General features: G+C 37.9%; 1 protein-coding gene across 11 annotated transcripts in view; it reads left to right on the forward strand.

Moving 5' to 3' along the window:
• Window positions 1–16,546, forward strand: part of PDLIM5 (PDZ and LIM domain 5) — a 215,764-nt gene extending 199,218 nt beyond the window's left edge. For all 11 annotated transcript variants that reach the window (XM_072624993.1, XM_072624989.1, XM_072624997.1 and 8 more), the window contains 3 exons: window positions 2,005–2,125; window positions 8,082–8,197; window positions 12,735–16,546. In XM_072624993.1, coding sequence (XP_072481094.1) covers window positions 2,005–2,125; window positions 8,082–8,197; window positions 12,735–12,824 — 327 coding nt within the window. In that variant the 3' untranslated portion in view covers window positions 12,825–16,546. The remainder of the gene's footprint in view (window positions 1–2,004; window positions 2,126–8,081; window positions 8,198–12,734) is intronic.
• Window positions 16,547–18,027: the final 1,481 nt, after the last annotated feature.

Here is an 18,027-nt window from a genome sequence, read left to right on the forward strand (position 1 = left end):
AGTGTTACAAAGCACTTGAGTGCACTTAGGGTTGTCCCCAAATTATTAGGAAAGAAACTAAGATTCAAAGGAGTGGTTAAGGGTTAGAGGCAGTTTTCAAACCTACACTTCCTGACTCCTATGTCTGCTACGCTGAGAACTATAATGTGTCGTTAACTCTTACTAGCTAACTTTTCTTTGTCATTTTCTTTTCTTTTAGATAAAAGTTGATGTCTTTTAGCTTTTTCTTACCATTATTTCCCCCAGTGTCTCTCCCCTGTTCCTTCCCTAAATTGCCATTCCATTTTTAAAAACAAAAAAAAAGAGGTTAAAAAATCAGCAGAACAGATCAAAATTGATCCTTTTTTTTTAACAACAAATGAATGTAGATGAAAAAATATATTGCCTTTTTTCGTAGCAATACCCCCATTTTTTTCCTGATCTACACCTGTGATTTCCTTAGTGTAAGGAGCATTTCATAACGAACTCCTTCTACCAATTTAGATCAGCAAGTCTGCGATTTATAATCTCTAAAGTTTCCCTGGAGTCCAGTAGTGTCAGAGGTGAGGGCTGATGCCTTAAGCTTTGATAAATATTTGTACTTGCAAATCTTGCGGCTTCTGATTTTTTTCTAGTCTGATTCTCTGTGAATCTGAATGATTAGAGCTAGACCAAAAGAAAGGGACCTTGGAGCATCGCTTCTGTTCTTCATGGGGTATTAAAGATGATCCCAAGCAAAGCAATCCAGCCTACTATCCTACATATAATTTCATTCACCTACCAAGTCTTCATGTCCTGATTACAAGGTTCCTTATTGGTTTGAATCTATATTTCCTAGTACCATTTTAGGAAGAGTTAAACATTTTTATCACAAAAATAGCTTGATCAGAATTAAACTGTGTAATCTTAAATATTTGTAAAGCTAACTACGTTATGTCCTCAGGATTAAGGATTGGGTCTCTAATTTCATTAATCTAGGGCATCACTTCTATATGTATGGATTGCTTCCCCATGTGGCGTCTCAAAAAAACTGGCAACAGTAAAAAGGTTTCTGAATGCACAATGACCAAAAATTAATTAAATTAATCAAAAATCAAATGCATAATGAATCTGAGGTTACCCATGTTACATTGGTCAACTTCACTGCAGCCTTGATTCTGAACACAAAGCATGCGCACTTTGTGCTGCCAACAGGTCACCAGGGGAGAAAGTTTAAGAAGCCCTGGTCTAGGGGACTATTGGATAAGGAAAGTCCCTCTACCATGCAGGTCAGCTCCTTTCTTGCAATTTTAGAGTGTTTCCCAGGGCTCTGAAAAGTTAAATAACCTGTCTGGGGTTAAAGAGATAGTGGCTTAGAAGTGAGACACCATTCCCCTATAATATATAGAAATATAGAGAAATAAAACACAATTTTGTGGCAGTGACATCTTTTTCCTGGCTGTGACGTTAAGGGATAGTGCCTAACCCTTTCCTAAAGAGTTTCAAAGCACTGTTTGAAATAAAACAGGGTGCAAGTAAGGATATTTGTGAAATATGTAGTTTCAGGAAAAAGATTCATAGCATAAGATATGGTCAAATAGTATAACAGCTATTTGGAGTGTTTGATTTGTATGTGTGAAAAATGCATGCATTCTTTCATCGATCATAGAAGGTTCCCATGTTTGTCCTTGTGTGAAGAAGGAGGTAAGGGGATCCCTTCATTTGCCCTGTTCCACAAGATGGCCCATTAAGAATGGGGCACTACATATTGGGGAATGGCACACACCAGGAGTGAACTCTGTGCCCACCACCCTTCTTGCTGGGGTAGAGACTCTTTTAACACATCCCAACCCTGACTGGACCACTTCTTACTCCACCAGTGCATTGGCACAATTATTGTTTGCCCAGGAAAGCAAAACATCCTACACTGGCCCTGTCTGGACATACAAATAGCAGTAATACTGTCAGAACAATCTCTTACGTATTGATTAGGTGGCCATCTCCTTTCATATGTGATTAAAAATTTTTTTGCACTTTCTGGAACAGGAAGTCATCAATGCTTTGAAACAGACTTGGCATGTTTCCTGTTTTGTGTGTGTGGCCTGCAATAAGCCCATTCGAAACAATGTTTTCCACTTGGAAGATGGTGATCCCTACTGTGAAACGGGTAAGCAAGTCTTGAGATCAGGCAAGACTCTTGGAGCCCCATATTAAAATGGAAGAATTGGGCTTTGTCTTCAGAAAAACAATTTCTACTATTTCTCAAAATTTACTTTTTTCCTCCTCTTACATTATCCTTTCAAACTGTAACTCACCTTGAAGCCAGGAAGGTCTGAGTTCAAGTTCTGCCTTTGGCACATAATGGTTCCATGACTTTGAATAAACCATTCAGTCCTTCAGCTCTGAACATCTCTCTAAGGCTCTAAGTTGCAGAAAAGGTGCCAACTTCACCGTAGTAGGGGGGTGGGGTTTCCTGACCCGAAAGTTCCCTATTCCAACAAAAAGAAAGATCTCTGTGCCTGGGGTGGGGAACCTATGGCCTTGAGGCCACATATGGCCCTCTAAGATCCTCAAAGGTGGCCCTTTGACTGAACCCAAATTCAAACGGCTGCCCCTGAGGACCTAGAGGACCACACGTTGCCTTGAGGTTGCAGGTTCCCCACCCTCTAATCTATACCCTTAATCTTTTTAACTACTAAACATATTTTTCTCCATTTAGAAATAGCTATTAGTGTGCATTATAAATAAGATGTGATAAGAAACCATTTTCTAGGTTCAAAATATTGAAATGGTATCTCCTTGAGATATAGTTTAATTTTAATTGTATATTCTTTTCCATTTGATAATAATAATATATGGCAATATAGATAATATTATATATAATATATAAAAAATGTAATCTGGCCATATAATAATAATAATAGCTGGCATTTATTTAGCATTTATCTTGCATTTTGCAAAGCTCTTCACATGCATGATATCATTTCACCTTTGCAACAGGTAAGAGTAGATACAGCATGCTTGGAGCTGTTAAAAACAACAGAAAAACCAATAATTCTAGAGAGTGATGTTTCTCATCCTGACTACAATAGATAAATAGCATATATATCCTAGATGTCATTTAATTATAAAAAAAATATGATATGAAGAAAAACATTTTCAAAATAGATCAGAGGAAACAAAAAAGAAAAAAGAAAAGATACAGCAGGTAGTGTTATCCCAGATTTATAGATTAAAAAAAAATGAAGCTGTTTTCCAAATCCAAGTTTGTATAAAAGATAAACGCGATCTTTTTTTATACTTATCTTTGTATAAAAGATAAAAAATGGCATTGTTCTGTTAATTTGTGGGTTAAAGTATTTTCTTTCCAATGGTATTTTTTAAAATTCAGTCTTCGATATCAAGCTATGCATAATCCAAGGAATGCTTTTTTTTTTAAAGAATTTAGAGGAATAATGGCATGGCTCTCTCTCCAAGGCGTTCCATCTATAACTGGCTTTAGAATAGTTTGTAATCCTTACATTTGTATATGATATATGTTGTGTGCTAGGAATACTTCACAGTGCCTCAGAACAGATGATGAGGTCACTTTATATAAAGCTGTCATTCAGGAAATACTGAAAAGTTGTTAAACTCCCCTCCCTCTCTTTTATATCTGTTCTTCATACAGCGGAGAGAGAGCAGCTCCTCTTAAAACTGAGCGAAGTTCCTAAAATCCCAAGCCGAGTTCCATCCTCTCTAAGCTTTGCTGAGTGCAATGTTATGTCTTCAAAGGTTTCTTCCTCCTGGCATTTGGACATTTTTCTCCTCTCAACAAGAAAAAAAAACAAATAAAAATAATATTATTAAAGTATTTTAAGTAAACAGATGCTAATCCACAAGATTGTGGAAATGCTTCAGGTAGAGCACTAAATGTTAAATGGTTGGATGAATTTTATTAAGCTTTTTATTGTTTCTAGAGAAAACTGAAATAGACCAATGAAAATACTAGCATTTTTTATTGCTTTCTTATTTTTACTTTGTTGTGTTCTCTGTACTAAACTCTCAGGACACAAAGGATTCTCAATTTCATGGTGGGATTGGGGCAGAAACACTATTCACTAAGAGCATTTTGTTTAAGTGGGTTATAAATATATATTTTACTATCTCCCTCAGCTCAAAATAATTCAGTACATGTTGAAAGAATCATTATGATTTGGAAAGGTTTTGCAAAGTATGGTAAATATGCTAAACTGATGTCTTTAGCAGCTGCCTCTAATGTAGATGAAAATCCTTTCATATGTATGTGCGCACATGCACATACACACATATTTTAAAAAAGAATGAGCCGAGTTCTTGGTCTTGTTTCCTTAGACAAACTTATCTTAATATCCTACACTTTGGCCGTACATACATACATACACATATACTTATGTGTTATATATAATATATATTACATGCATACACACATACATATATATTCCATCATAAGTGGATGTACGTATTTAACATAAGCTCTGAATATTCTCACCCTCAAATACCATACAACATTTTCTATAAGTCATTGCTTTTTTGTGTTTTTCTGACCTTATATCTAGGAACCCCTTTGAACATAAATATTTGGTTCACATCATTCCTGTCAAACACATTCACACACAAACACCTTTTTCTTTTAAATAGCAGCTGTGTTAGTAGGAGGCTTATCTAAATGGACTGTCTGTATGGCACAGAGCAGTTAAACCAGAGGAGCAGTCAGTGGCTCACTCAGACATTGAGTTGTAGAAGGGCAAGAATGTCACAGTTTACCCAGTTGTTTCATACCTTCTTGTTCCCCTTAGCTCCCATGGAATGAAAGTGTAGAGCTGGCCCTGATCCTTTGGTCTTCTTCCAAAAAGGAAGGAAGGGAGGGAGGGAGAAAGGAAACAAATATGTGTTAAATGCCTACTATGGGTCATTGTGCTGAGTGCTTGACAAATATTATTTCATTTACAACCACCCTGACAAGTAGGTGCTGTTATTATCCTCATTTTACATTTGAGGAAACTGAGGCAGGCAGAAGTTTAATGACTTGTCCAGAGTTACACAGCTAACTGAAGCTGAATTTGAACTCAGGTCTTCCTGGCTCCAGACCCAACTCTCCATCCACTTTGACCACAGCTGCCTCTAGGTACCTCTGTAGAAGTAGCAGTGAAGTAGAACAAGGGAATCACATGGTTCTTATTCCTCTAATATCAAAGGGCTTATAACCTTCAGATTAAAACCAATCATCTCTCCTATCGTCTCTATCTCTCTCCTCTTTCTCTGTCTCTCTTTCCTCTCTCTGTCTCTGACCCTTGTCTCTGTCTCTGTCTCTCTCTCTCCCCCCCCACTCTGTCTGTCTGTCTCTTCTCTCTTCTCTGTCTCTCTTTCTGTCTCTCTCCTCTCTCTCTTCTCTCTCTCTCTTTCCGTCTCTCTCCTCTCTCTCTTCTCTCTCTCTCTTTCTGTCTCTCTCCTCTCTCTCTTCTCTCTCTCTCTCTTTCTGTCTCTCTCCTCTCTCTCTTCTCTCTCTCTCTTTCTGTCTCTCTCCTCTCTCTCTTCTCTCTCTCTCTTTCTGTCTCTCTCCTCTCTCTCTCTCTCTCTTTCTGTCTCTCTCCTCTCTCTCTTCTCTCTCTCTCTCTTTCTGTCTCTCTCCTCTCTCTCTTCTCTTTCTTTCCTTCTGTCTCTCTCCTTCACTCTCTCTTTCCTTTAATTTATCTCAAAGTGCTTACACCCTCCCCCACACACCAGTCTCACAGTTTCCATGTAGTCTATTATTTATCCTGTTGTCGACTTATTTCATTTTACTTTAATTGTAACTGATTAAGTTATGAGAGGCATTATGATAAAAGGAGACTTCTGGAGTCTGAAGACCTGTGTTCAAATTCTACCTATATATCCTTGGCCAAATCACTTAATCTCACTAGGTCTCAGTTTCCCTGTCTGTAAACTAAGGAGGTTGGACTAGATTGTCTCTAAAGTCACTCCCAGTGCTAGAACTAGATCATGGAACACGGATCCATTAGTGTTTCTTAAAAAATGTTGCTAAAAAATCTGAAAAACATAAAGGTTTTGTAGAGTAAAGGTGGATAGGAATCCAAATACTTGCCTGATACCTTCTCAGAGTGCTCATGTCAGAGGACAAAGAGCAAGGGAAATGTCTGGCTTAATTGATGTTACATATCTCTACGAATCTCATAACCCTTTCATACCTTAGGAGTCAAATCTTAATTAATTGTTACAGAAAAAAAAATCACCTTTTGACCAGCCTTCTAGTAACATGAAATGAAGATGATAATGATGATAAAACCTGCTTGAAAAAAAAATCTTGATGTACTCCATTTTAGTCTTGCCAGAGACAAATCTCTTTTCTTTCTTCAAAAGAAAATCTTATTAATGTTTTATCAGTATAAGCTATGTCAAGTTAAATTGTATTTTTTCTAAGGATTTCCAGCATGAAGTCATAAGATTGTAAGGAAAGTGCACTAAAAGAAAATTGAGGCCAATCTAGTTATGACACAAACCAGCTGAAGCCAGAAACTCAGTTACGGATGTCACTTGTGAAGCCCCATGGCAACGAGACTCAGTAATTGAGGGCTTTTTCTTCCCCACTGGAGTTAGATATGATATACAATATGTCAACGCCCGGAATTCGTTCTTAATCAATATTAAGTAGCCTTGACATTGCCAGGAAGGTGGAACCTTATGTCTAGTATTCTTTAATCATTCTTACGCTAGTAACTGGTTTAGTATTCTTCATACTTTGGCATTTTGGTGACTGACTTGAGATAAGAGGTATTAAATAGAAATCAGTTAAAAACTTCTCAATAAAGGAAAATAAGTATTACCAAGAAGAAACATATCACTTGGTAAATATTTATTAAATGCTTCTTATGTACTAGACATTGTGCTAACATAAGATACAAAGAAAGGTAAAAGAAAGTCCCTGCTCTCAAGCAGCTCATGATCTAATGGGAAAAGACATCCCATTAAAAGAAATAAAAAGGGAGAGGGAGGGTTTCAGGTGTGGGAATATGATGTAGTCCAGGAATGCAGCTGAAGGCTGGGAGAGGGAGAAATGATGAGAGAGCTGCCCTGAGCACCCTCCTTAGATGGAGGATCTGGGAGGAGCTCAGCACTATCCATTGCCCTCTCTATCAGAGGGAAGGAAGGGCAGGGTAGGTATGAGTTTCAGATGACATGACCTTGTCAAATGAGATTCTACAAACCATAGTGAAGTCCACCAGTTCAGTCAGGTGGGAAATGTGGCAAGACTCCTACTAAAGATCTATTTAAGGCAAATACCAAATACAGAACCACCTCCTCAAAAGTAGACTGTCAGAGCATTTGCGTAGTTGTCATATAGAGTCTTCATTACCACCGCCATGTTTCTCTCCATTCCTGAGTGCCAAAAGTAAGCCAAGCTTTAGGAAAGAGGGAGAGATGGCCTTGATTGCTTCTGTGTCAAGGCATCAGGTCTACAGACAGTTTGTTAATAGTCACATGAGAACAGGAATATATATGGTTAGCTTTCCAGTAATGAGTGAGGATAGAGAAAAGTTTCCATCATTTTTATATCTTAATGCTTTTCTTTAAAAATTCACTGCGATACAAAGAGAACATTTTGCATATCAATTCACAGGTTAATAATTTTGAAAACTCACTATTTTTCCCTATGTTGTTTTCTTCATTTCTCCAAATATACTCAACAAAAGCCCCACTTAAACTTGGCTTTCTAAACATCTTAACTCTCTACTACTTGGAAACAAAAGGGTATTTAATATTTCAGCTGACTTGGTTTTTAGCATTTTAAAATTTTAGTAACTAATAGTTCTAAAGTAGTGCTTATCAAATATCTTCTTTAAAGTCAATGAAATGCACTTAAAACTCAGCAAACAAGTTAACTTTACAATAATTCTTTGAGAAAGAAATTGCTTTATTCTTCAGGATAATAAATTATCAGATGGCAATGCACAAAACAGAAATCAGGCCTCCCTATATTTACCTACTTCATAAAAATAATTTTTTTTGTACTTCCTGGATGAATGAAAAATGAAAAAACTAGGGTAAGTACCATCTCCAAATGACTGATATTTCCCATCAACCTGTCTGCCTTTTCCTCCCTGCAGATTACTACGCTCTATTTGGCACCATATGCCATGGATGTGAATTTCCCATAGAAGCTGGTGACCTGTTTCTGGAAGCTCTGGGTCATACCTGGCATGATACATGCTTTGTGTGTTCAGTAAGTAAAAACGTCTTTTCCTGAATTAACTGAAAGCAGTGTAAAGCCTGATTTGTGTGAGAAAAACAAATAATCCTCCACACTTGAATGAAAAATAGTTGACAGTCATTTTAAAAGGTATGTTAATATTATATGAAAGCGTTTTTCCCCACTTGGGTAAGCTTTGAGTACCTTTCTCTCTGATGTGACTTTCAATAAGATTATGTCTTAATAAGCGTGCTAATTTTGATGTTTGTAATGTTAAGAAGTCCATTTTTATCCCATCAGTTAAGCCAGTGTTTCTTACAATGGCAAAAATGTTTTTGGTGATTATTAGCAACTTTCAGGGATATAGATAATTTATAGCTAATATGTAACTTAATTATATAGCTAACTGATGTGACAACTAACATTTGTATAGCACTTAAACGCTAGCAAAAATGTTTACATCCATTACTTTAAACCTCACAACAGCCTTGAGAAATCTGTACTATAGATCTTTTAATCCAATTTTTAAATGCTCAAGACTCGACATGCGGGAGTTCTTCCTATGCCTTTAACTGCTCCTTCTAAGTCTCCTTTGTTTGATTATCATCTCTGTCCCACGCACTTGCTGTGAGTGTACCCCAAAGTTCTGCCTGAGATTCTCCCCCTTTTTTTCCCTGCCCCCCCATCCCTTCTCTTCTCTTCCCTGTATTCTCCCTTAGTGATCTTATCAGCTCCCATGGTTCCAGTTATCTCTACACAGGTGACTCTTAAAACCCCTATCTAGTCTTCATTTCTTTCTTTAACTTGAAATTGTCCTCAGTTGCTCACTGGATCTCCCATCTGTACATCACATGGACACTTGATACATAAAGTGTCCAAAGGAAAAGTTGTCATCTTTCCTAATAAACCAACTTCTCCTCTTACCATCCCTTTGTCTGTGAAGGGCTCCAATGCCCTTGGAATCATCCTTGTTTCTTTCTTGTCCCTCAGCTTCCAAATCTAATCATTTGTTAAGTCTCGGAGATTCTACTTCTACACAAGTGCATGAAAACCCTCAAACAGCTACCAACTTAGTTCACACCCTTAGTAATCTCTCACCTAGGCTGCTGCTGTTGTCTTATTGGACTTCCTGTTTCTAACCTCTCTATCCTGACATGTCTTCCACTGGGCTGCCAAAATGATCCTTTCCAAAGTGGAAGACTGGTTGACCTCCTGCTGAAGAGTCTTTAGCAACTCCCTGTTGCCTTTTGGACAAAATACAAATTCTTGTTTAACTTTTCAAATTTTTCACAGTATCTTTAGTTCACCTTTTTAGACTTTACTACAGCCAACCTGGGCTGATTGCTCTTTCCCTTATGTGTCATTCTATCTCTCTCTTCAGCTCCCTCCTGCCTGGAATATTCTTCTTTCTCAGCTTTGCTTCTGAAATCTCCAGGTGCCATCAGGTTCTCCTTCCTATATAAGGCCTTTCCTGATCCCCACAGTTATTACTGCTTCTCACTCACCTCCCCTGCAAAAAGTAGTACATATTTCATCTTCAGATGCAGTGAAGTACAGTGGATAAGGGTTCTGGGCTTGAGACTCAGAAAGAATGGAGTTTTTGTCTCACTATTGATAATGAATGTATGACTGGGGCTGGTAGCATCTTCTCTCGATGATTCAAGCAGTTCCCTTGACTCTCATGTCTGTATCATGAAAGTTTTAATCTGCATTATAGGAGGGAATGCCCAACCAAAAGCAGAAGTCAACCACATTGATGAAACCACAGATCCTTCATGTCTTCACCTGTACACTTTTTAGGTGCCATATTTATTTGGCAGCTAGGTGTCATGATGGATAGGTTCCTGGATTTGGTATTAAAAAGGCCTAAGTTTAAATCCTTCCTCAAATACTTCCTAGTCGTATGACCCTGGGCAAATTATGGAGCCTCAATATTCTTTGTGAAATGAAAATAGTAGCCCCTCCTTCCCAGGGTTGTTTTGAAGACCAAATGAGATAATAATGCATAGTGTATTTTTCAAACCTGAAAGTGCTGTATGATAAAGTGGTTAATGGTGGTGGTGGTGTTTGTACATATCAGATCCTCTCAGTAGAATGTAAGCTTTCTGTGTATAGGGACATTTTTGTTTATCTTAGTGTCCTTGTGCGTAGTGGTGCCTGGTACACAGTAGGCATTTAATAAATGCCTTTTTGAATTTCACATTATATACACACATATTTAAATGTATATGAATACATTCAACAGCTTTCAGTAATCCAGAGTATTAAGAGAAAAGAGAAGTATTAAATGAAACAGACCAAGGTGTCCAAACTTCACGTAAGCTTCTAATTGTTATCTCAAGACCTATTAAAAAGTATTGGGGCAACTTTATAGGGTTCAGGTGCCTCATCAGTCAATATAGAATCACTCTGAAACAGGCGCATCTGTAGAACCTCCCTGTCTATGAAGAATCTGTCTTCTTCTGGGGGTTTTCAGGACATTCTCCATGACAATGGCAAAACCTTGCGAGGAGTCTGTGTCTCCCTATTTTTGTACCTCTGAGAGTACTGAAGATCAAAGGATTGTGGAACAAAGTTATCACTGTGGCTACAGCTGTCATCCATATGTGTGAGATATTTCTCTGTGTGCTGCCATATGGGTGAATGATCCTTATATAATCTTAACATATGCCTGGGGAATACCTTATAGGAGGTATTATTAAGCCTATCTCTGCTGAGTCAAATGCTTTTTTTTTTGTAATCAGGCAATTAACACAGCAGAATTCTTACGTGCTCTGTTTCTCAGTTCACTGTGACTCTGAACATGTGGTTTGCTCTAGAACATTGTACCAGTCTGCCTATTCCTTTCTCATGTTTTCATCAAGGATGTATGTGCAGAGGCTAATTTCTTTGTTACTTTCTTGGATAATGATACCAGCTGTGGTATTTTCCATTCTTTTGCAATCTTCTACCCTTTGAGATATCTTGAAAATCAATTCACATGTGCCTTTAAAACTGTGTTCCTTATACCACAGATTTCCTGGAATAGATTTAGTTGGATCAAGCTGCTCTAATCAACTTCATTTCCTTGAGTGTCAATTCTGTTTTCTCATATAGCACATCACATACAGAATTATTTAAACACAGATGAGGTGGTTCCACTGATGGCAAAAATAGATTTCTAGAGAAACAAAGGAAAGACCAGATAGATAGAGGATGTATATTGTTTGGAATGTGTCATGCAGTTGGATGGAGAGTCCACTGAGCAAGTCTCTCTATCCATATACCTTAGATGGGCACAGCAGATGAACAAAAATGAGTAGGGTCTAGAACTGACCAGGAGGAGACTTCATTTGTGTAAACTCTCTTTTTGTAACACCAAAGTTTTTCCTGGTGATATGGTACAGCTATGAATTAACTCAGAAGAATTCAAGTCCCCAGTGGCATGAAGTGGTATGGAAGATATCACCAAGGAAACGTATGATCAGTAAAGGAGGCAGGCTGAGGGCAGGAGAGAACAGATGCCCTAGCTGAGCACTGTGGTCAAATCCATAAAATATTACATGCACAGGATGCCTGGTTCACAGATTGAGAGCTGAAAGACACCTTAGAGGTCATCCCGTTCAGCACTGTTACATTGCAGATAAGGAAACTGAGGTCCACAGAGATGAAAAGATTTGCTGTAGTTCACACAAATGGTGAGTGACAGGGATTGGTCTTGGAGTGCTCTCTTTAAGAGGTCACTGATCTGTCAGAGAACTTAAAAATGACTTGCATGTCACAATCTCTCTCTGGGCAGGCCCAGTTCTAGTTTGATGATGCATTAGCAAAGCAGCTAAGGACAATTAGAACTTAGTCAAATAAAATGAGGGGCAGCTAAGTGGCACAGTGGATAAAGTGCTAGCCTGAAGTTAGGAAAACTCATCTTCCTGACTTTAAATCTAGCCTCAGACACTCGCTAGCTGTGTGACCCTGGGCAAGAAAGTTAATCTTGTTTGCCTCAGTTTCCTCATCTATAAAATGAGCTGGAGAAGGAAAGGGCAAATCACTGTAGTATCTTTGCCAAGAAAACCTCAAAAGGGGATACAACTGAAGAAAATGAAATGAATTTAAATCAACCTTGTTTTCAAAAAAGCAGCATGGTCTGCAGGGGTGGGCAGCTTGTGACCTCGAGGCTACAGGTACCCCACCCCTGGATGGCGAACAGAATGTTGACCTTGGAGTCAATATGCCCTTTGTCCATATCCCATCTCTAGAACTTAATGTCTGTATGACCTCAATAAATACTTTCTGCTTCCTCATTTGCAAAATGGAGACAATAATTAATACCTGGAGTGCCCACCTAACAGGGCCGTTGGACTCACTGCCCAATGTCTGCTCAGGTGCTTTTGCAAATCTTCAGGTGCTGCATAAATGACAGTTGCTACGTAATTACCTTTTGGAAGGTTATATACATCATTGGTACCAACCAATTCACAGAACTAGTTCTGGGTCATATCAATACCTTTTGAAAAACATGCTTTCTCTAGTTTGGTAGGCATGTTCAACAAGATATTGATGATTTCTTGAATGGTCTTTCTTTTCTTTTCAGGTTTGTTCTGACAGTTTGGAAGGCCAGACCTTTTTTTCCAAGAAGGATAAACCACTGTGCAAGAAACATGCTCATTCTCTGAATTTCTGAAAGGAAACAACATAATGAGAAAGAAGAAAAAAAAGAAGATAGATTACACTCATAGTTAATTTTTCATAGGCTAATATTCATAACACTTTGAAAAAATATGCAGAAAGGATAAATTTTTATACATTTGTATGGAAATATTTGGGCATGTAAAGTTGAAAGAGGGAGATGGCATAGAAACCCAAGGTTTTCCAAGGCTTTCTGCCCATGAAATAATGATCAGCCTGTGTCCTAGTTGTTCATCTTGAAAGAACTGGATGAAGAAACATTTTTTTGATGAATGGTATTCTTTATCCTGAGACCTCAACACATGCTCCCCTCCATCCTCCCAGTCAATGCAAGATTACAATAAATTTATAGATAGATTTTGAGTAAATCTGGGGAAAAAAATCTATAAAAATGCCTCAGATGTTCCCATCTGTATGAGAAATTTAAAGGCAGACAAAATGAGACTTCCCCCTTAAGTTAACCAAAAATTTCATTAGGTGATAGGTGCTAATCCTTTTTATTTTATTTTTTTTTACTTTTTGTGTAGCTGTGCTAAAAACTGCTCACTTATGGAAAGAAATGCCAAAGGAATTTTGGATGCAAAATGTGCAAATCTTTTAAGTGATGTATTAATGAGGAAAGCCTTTTCCCCCCATGCAAGCATCTATTGGAACTCATACATAAACCATGCAGGTTAACCTTTTAGTAACATAAGACCATCTGGTATTCATTATATGCATCTTTCTACTGGTACTGTGTTCTACCGTTAGCCCTCCCTTACCCCCAAGAGTAGAATAGGAGAAGGTAAAAAAAAGTGACTGCTAAGAAACTTGAGACTTTTTCCCTTAAAGAAGTGTATGGGAGGGAGGGAGGCAGGGAGGGAGCAAAAGTGAGAGGGAGGGAGGGAAAGTGAGAGGAAAGGAGGGAAAGTGAGAGAGAGAGAGACAGAGAGAGAGAGAGAGAGAGATGTTTTCAGGTGCTTTTTGTAAACCTTCAGGAGTTGCATAAATGACAGTTGCTATCACATTAAATTCTGGAAGGTTATGTACAGCATTGGTACAAATTAATTAGCAGAAGAACAAATTCTTGGTCATATCAACACCTTTTCAAAAATGTGCTGTCTGGTTTAGTAGTCACATTCAATTTTCTTTTAAACTTTTCTGTGTAGCTGTGCTAAAAACATTCTTTCTGGAAAGAAATTCTGAGGAAAATTTGTAAGTCAGTGGATTTTATGTAAAAGAAAATCTATCACTTTCTAGGTTGATAAATCAGAGCAGTTTGTAAGAATTAAACAGGCTGGTTGAAGGATAGAGAGCTTTATGTGGAGACAGGTTTTTTTTTGTAATTACAGATTTGGAAATTAATTAGAAAATAGAAAAACATCTTTTGATATGTGATGAAAATATATCCTATGTTTTTTGATTGTTGAGGGTTAAAGTAATGATAAGTGAATTTCTTTTCAAATAAAATGCAAAAACATTTCCTTTGAGAGTTTTGTGATATTAAGGATGGAAAAGTGCTGAAATTTGCTTTCCACATTTTGAGATCTAGGGAGAGAGAAATCATAATCAAATAGTTTGGTGTCCCAAAAGTCTTAGTGTAGTTTAAACCTCCAAGATTTAAGCTGCTGTAAGATTTAGTTCAGTAAGAAAGATGCAGGGCATTTCATAGTTTTTTAGTTTTGGGTTGTTTTTTTCCTTCCTGTGTGTTTCTAGCAAACAGAGGGAAGGTCAGTATGTGCTTCCATGTGATTCCCTGGCCCATCACTCACTCATTCATTCCCCTGCCTCGCTTCCATTGTGAGCTTGTTCTCGAGTAAAGAAAGGTTGAAATTGCCCTCTTTGTTTTAACTCCTGAACTTGAAAGGCAGCTATGCTGATACGCTCTTAATTTATGATCTTAATCAATTTATGTTATATGTGGATTCTGATTAATTTAAACAAATCAGAAGGAGGAGATGCAGGGGTAAATCTGCTGAGCCAAAAAGCAATGGAACCCCCCGTGCGCTCTTAGTGTCTAGGAAGGGACCAGAGCATCGTGGGGACCCAGCCGGGTTCTCCAGCACTCTTGACTGCATGCACCTGCACAGGGATCTTTGGGACAGCCTGCCTCCCACAAAGTCTGCAGCTTTGAAACAGTTCAAAATGTGCCTCTGACCTGCTTAGGTGTGCTTTGGGATCTTTTTCTGTGCCCTCTTTGTTTTGCTTGTTTTAGGACAACGTGCCAAGATCTTATTCAATAGCGTGTGACATTTGTGTACTTTGTAAAACTTCTTGCCTGGAATTTGGATGAAGTTATCATGCTAAATTTAAAGACTTTTTTTTCTTAATTAAAGAAGCATCCTTTCCTCCTCTCCCGCCCCCAAAACCTCCCCTACTTCTTGGAGATCACATTGTTGCATTTCCCCTAAAGTCCCTTCTCCCTGCCAGGGGAGAAGCGGCAGCCGAATTTATAATTCTCTGTTTGTGCTTTGTCTCTCTAGTAACTGAGCAGTTAGAAATGTCAGATTATTGGCAAATCGCTAATCCCATGAAAATAAGTTCTGTCCACTGCTCATAAACCAGAAGGATTTGTGTATTTTCTCCCAAGAAAGGGTAGATTGTAATACAGGAGGGTTAATCTTTTAATACCTGGCAAAGCACTTTATTGTTCAGGTTATCTCCTTGAGGTATTTATTGTTCTGGTTATAGATGGGAGAGCTCCTAGACCAGTAGCCTTTTCTGTTTCTACTGCTTCTGGGTAGTTCATTGACTTTCAAGTTCTCTTGATGTATATATTTTGGACGCCAAATTTATAACATGATTTTTAAAATATACAATGTGGCCCTAGATAGTATCCAATGACCGGGAATTTTCCAAGTTCCATGATTAAGTTACTGACTCTAAAGCTCAATGTCTTCAGTATTTTAGTGGACCTCTAAGGGTCAAATTGGGTCCTCCAAAGTATAGTGGGTGTTACTAACCAAAGCCTAATTTGAAAAGTTCTTCCCTCTACTTGTGCATTCATATGCTCCAAGTTCCAGGTTCCAAGAGCCAGGAGTTGCCTCTCCCCTCAACTGCCCATAATCCCTGATGGTTCAGACTTCATGTGACAGCCTAGGACTAAATTAAACTTTAACTCCAAGAAATGTTAGGGTGGGAGCTCAAATTACGACAACAGACTTTGAGTTAAAAAAAAATATATTCATGTAGCATTATCTATAAAATTATTTATAATGAGAATGTATTAATATACCGATTTTAAACTGATGAGGTACTCCAGCTATATTCACTATACACACTGCCTCCAAGGAACTTTCCCTGTCTTTGCTCTTGTGTGAGCTTAGATGTAATTAGAACAAGCTGCATGTATCAGTATGGAGTAAATGTCTCAGTACATGTATTTTGGAGTATGATTACCTCAATTACTTTAGGAAGACAGTTTTGCAGGCATATAAAAATAAGGAAAAATACACAAATTGGTAGAAAAAAATTATTGCACCATCAATTTTATTTCTGCTTGATTTGTTTAAAAGGTTTGGGATTTCCAATGTGTCGTTTAGCTTCTCTATTAACCTCTGACTTTTGCTTCTTTCTGTTTATGTTTCTAAAAACTGTGTATTGTAATCAGTTTGACCTTTGGATGAGTATCCTGATGAAAAAGCATATAAACAGCATGCTGGGCAGAACAATGCCTTTATGTACATATTAAATAATAAATAGCTTCATAATAAATAGGTGTGGTGTTTCAGAAGAAAACGTCTGGGTTTTTTGTGGCAAAAGATTCTTCTTTTTCTCCGTCACAGTAGGAGTGGGTTATAGGGAGGCCCACCATTCGGCACTTTTTATCCCATTTTGTTGACCTAGAAATCACTCAGTGTTAAGCAGTACTTGAAAATGGTGAATCCATGCAACAGGCGTTTTTCAGTCTTATTACCACAGTATCACAAGCATAGCTGATAATTTATTTAGCCAGGACACAAGACTTTGGCCATCTCCACCATCTACCATCACTCTGGCCAAGTATTTCAGGATGAGAGCACTGATCTCATTGCAGTCTCATTAGCTCAAAAAGCTAAGTGGTTTTTCTTAAGTCTTGTTTGTTTACTGGTTTTAGTGAGATTTTTTTCCCCCACCTACATGAAGTTTCAGAGGAATGTTTTTTGTTGCGGTCTTGAGATTTGGGAATAAAAGACAAATTCAGGTCTATTTGCCCACAGTATATTAAACTCCAGAAGCCAAACATTTAAGAGCATCATGTCTGCATTTGACACTTTAATGGTCAATGTTTGGTTTCTATCAATCACGTCATTGCACATTAAAATGCACCGACAAAAATAAGAGATCTGTCATTCATTCATTAGGAATCAGTAATCCCATGCAAGATTTATGAGCTTAAGTCTCAGCAGTATGTGTTCACAGTAAATCCCTTTTCAGTGCTCAGACCAGAACAAATCTCCCTGTCACTCAATGTTTGCTAGTCAGAATGCCCCAATATAAGATTATCAAAGGTTTTCTTACAAAATGGCATATAAATCCCTTTGCCAGCAAGAGCTTAATTTAGGTTGGAGTTTGCTTTTTTTAGGGTCCTCCCAGACAAAATCTTGGTTATATCAGAAACACATAGGTACTAATTTATTATTAGCAGACCTGGTGTTAATTAGGGAGAATTACCAGAAATAGTTTGCTTCGTGGAAATTTATTACGGAATCACACTTTACTGATGGCAGGATAGGAGTTACTGAAAGAAAGCAAGCTCCTGCTCATAACGAGCTAATTAATTGGGTGCCAAAATTCCTCAGAGAAGGGTTTGGTCCTAACTATGAGAACCTCACAGGGTAAATGGTTCCTTTGCAGTATTTAAAATTTAAAAGAGGAAAGAAACTAGGAGATGTGGACAACCCAGCAGAAATCGCCAAGTGATATGGCTTTCAGATGGACTTAGGAATGCAAGTGCTTAACTCAGCACCAAAGCTCCTTATAGAACCTTTCCCTTCCACAAGAAGTAGAAAACAATCTCCATGTTTATTATTTTAGACGTTCATTCTTGACCCCTTTTTTAACGTAAATATCATGTGACAAATTGTCCCTCATGTGAATAGAACTCAGAAGAAAGAGCCTTTGTGTATTGGGTCACACTGTATTTATGCTTAAGACCGATGTTTTTACTATTTAATGATTTAAGAAGCAAAAGCTCTGAGTAGGTGGCAAGTTTACATTAATGATTAATAAGTAAGGCA

Source organism: Notamacropus eugenii, chromosome 7 (genome assembly GCF_028372415.1).
Source record: "Notamacropus eugenii isolate mMacEug1 chromosome 7, mMacEug1.pri_v2, whole genome shotgun sequence".
NCBI classification, from domain to species: domain Eukaryota; kingdom Metazoa; phylum Chordata; class Mammalia; order Diprotodontia; family Macropodidae; genus Notamacropus; species Notamacropus eugenii.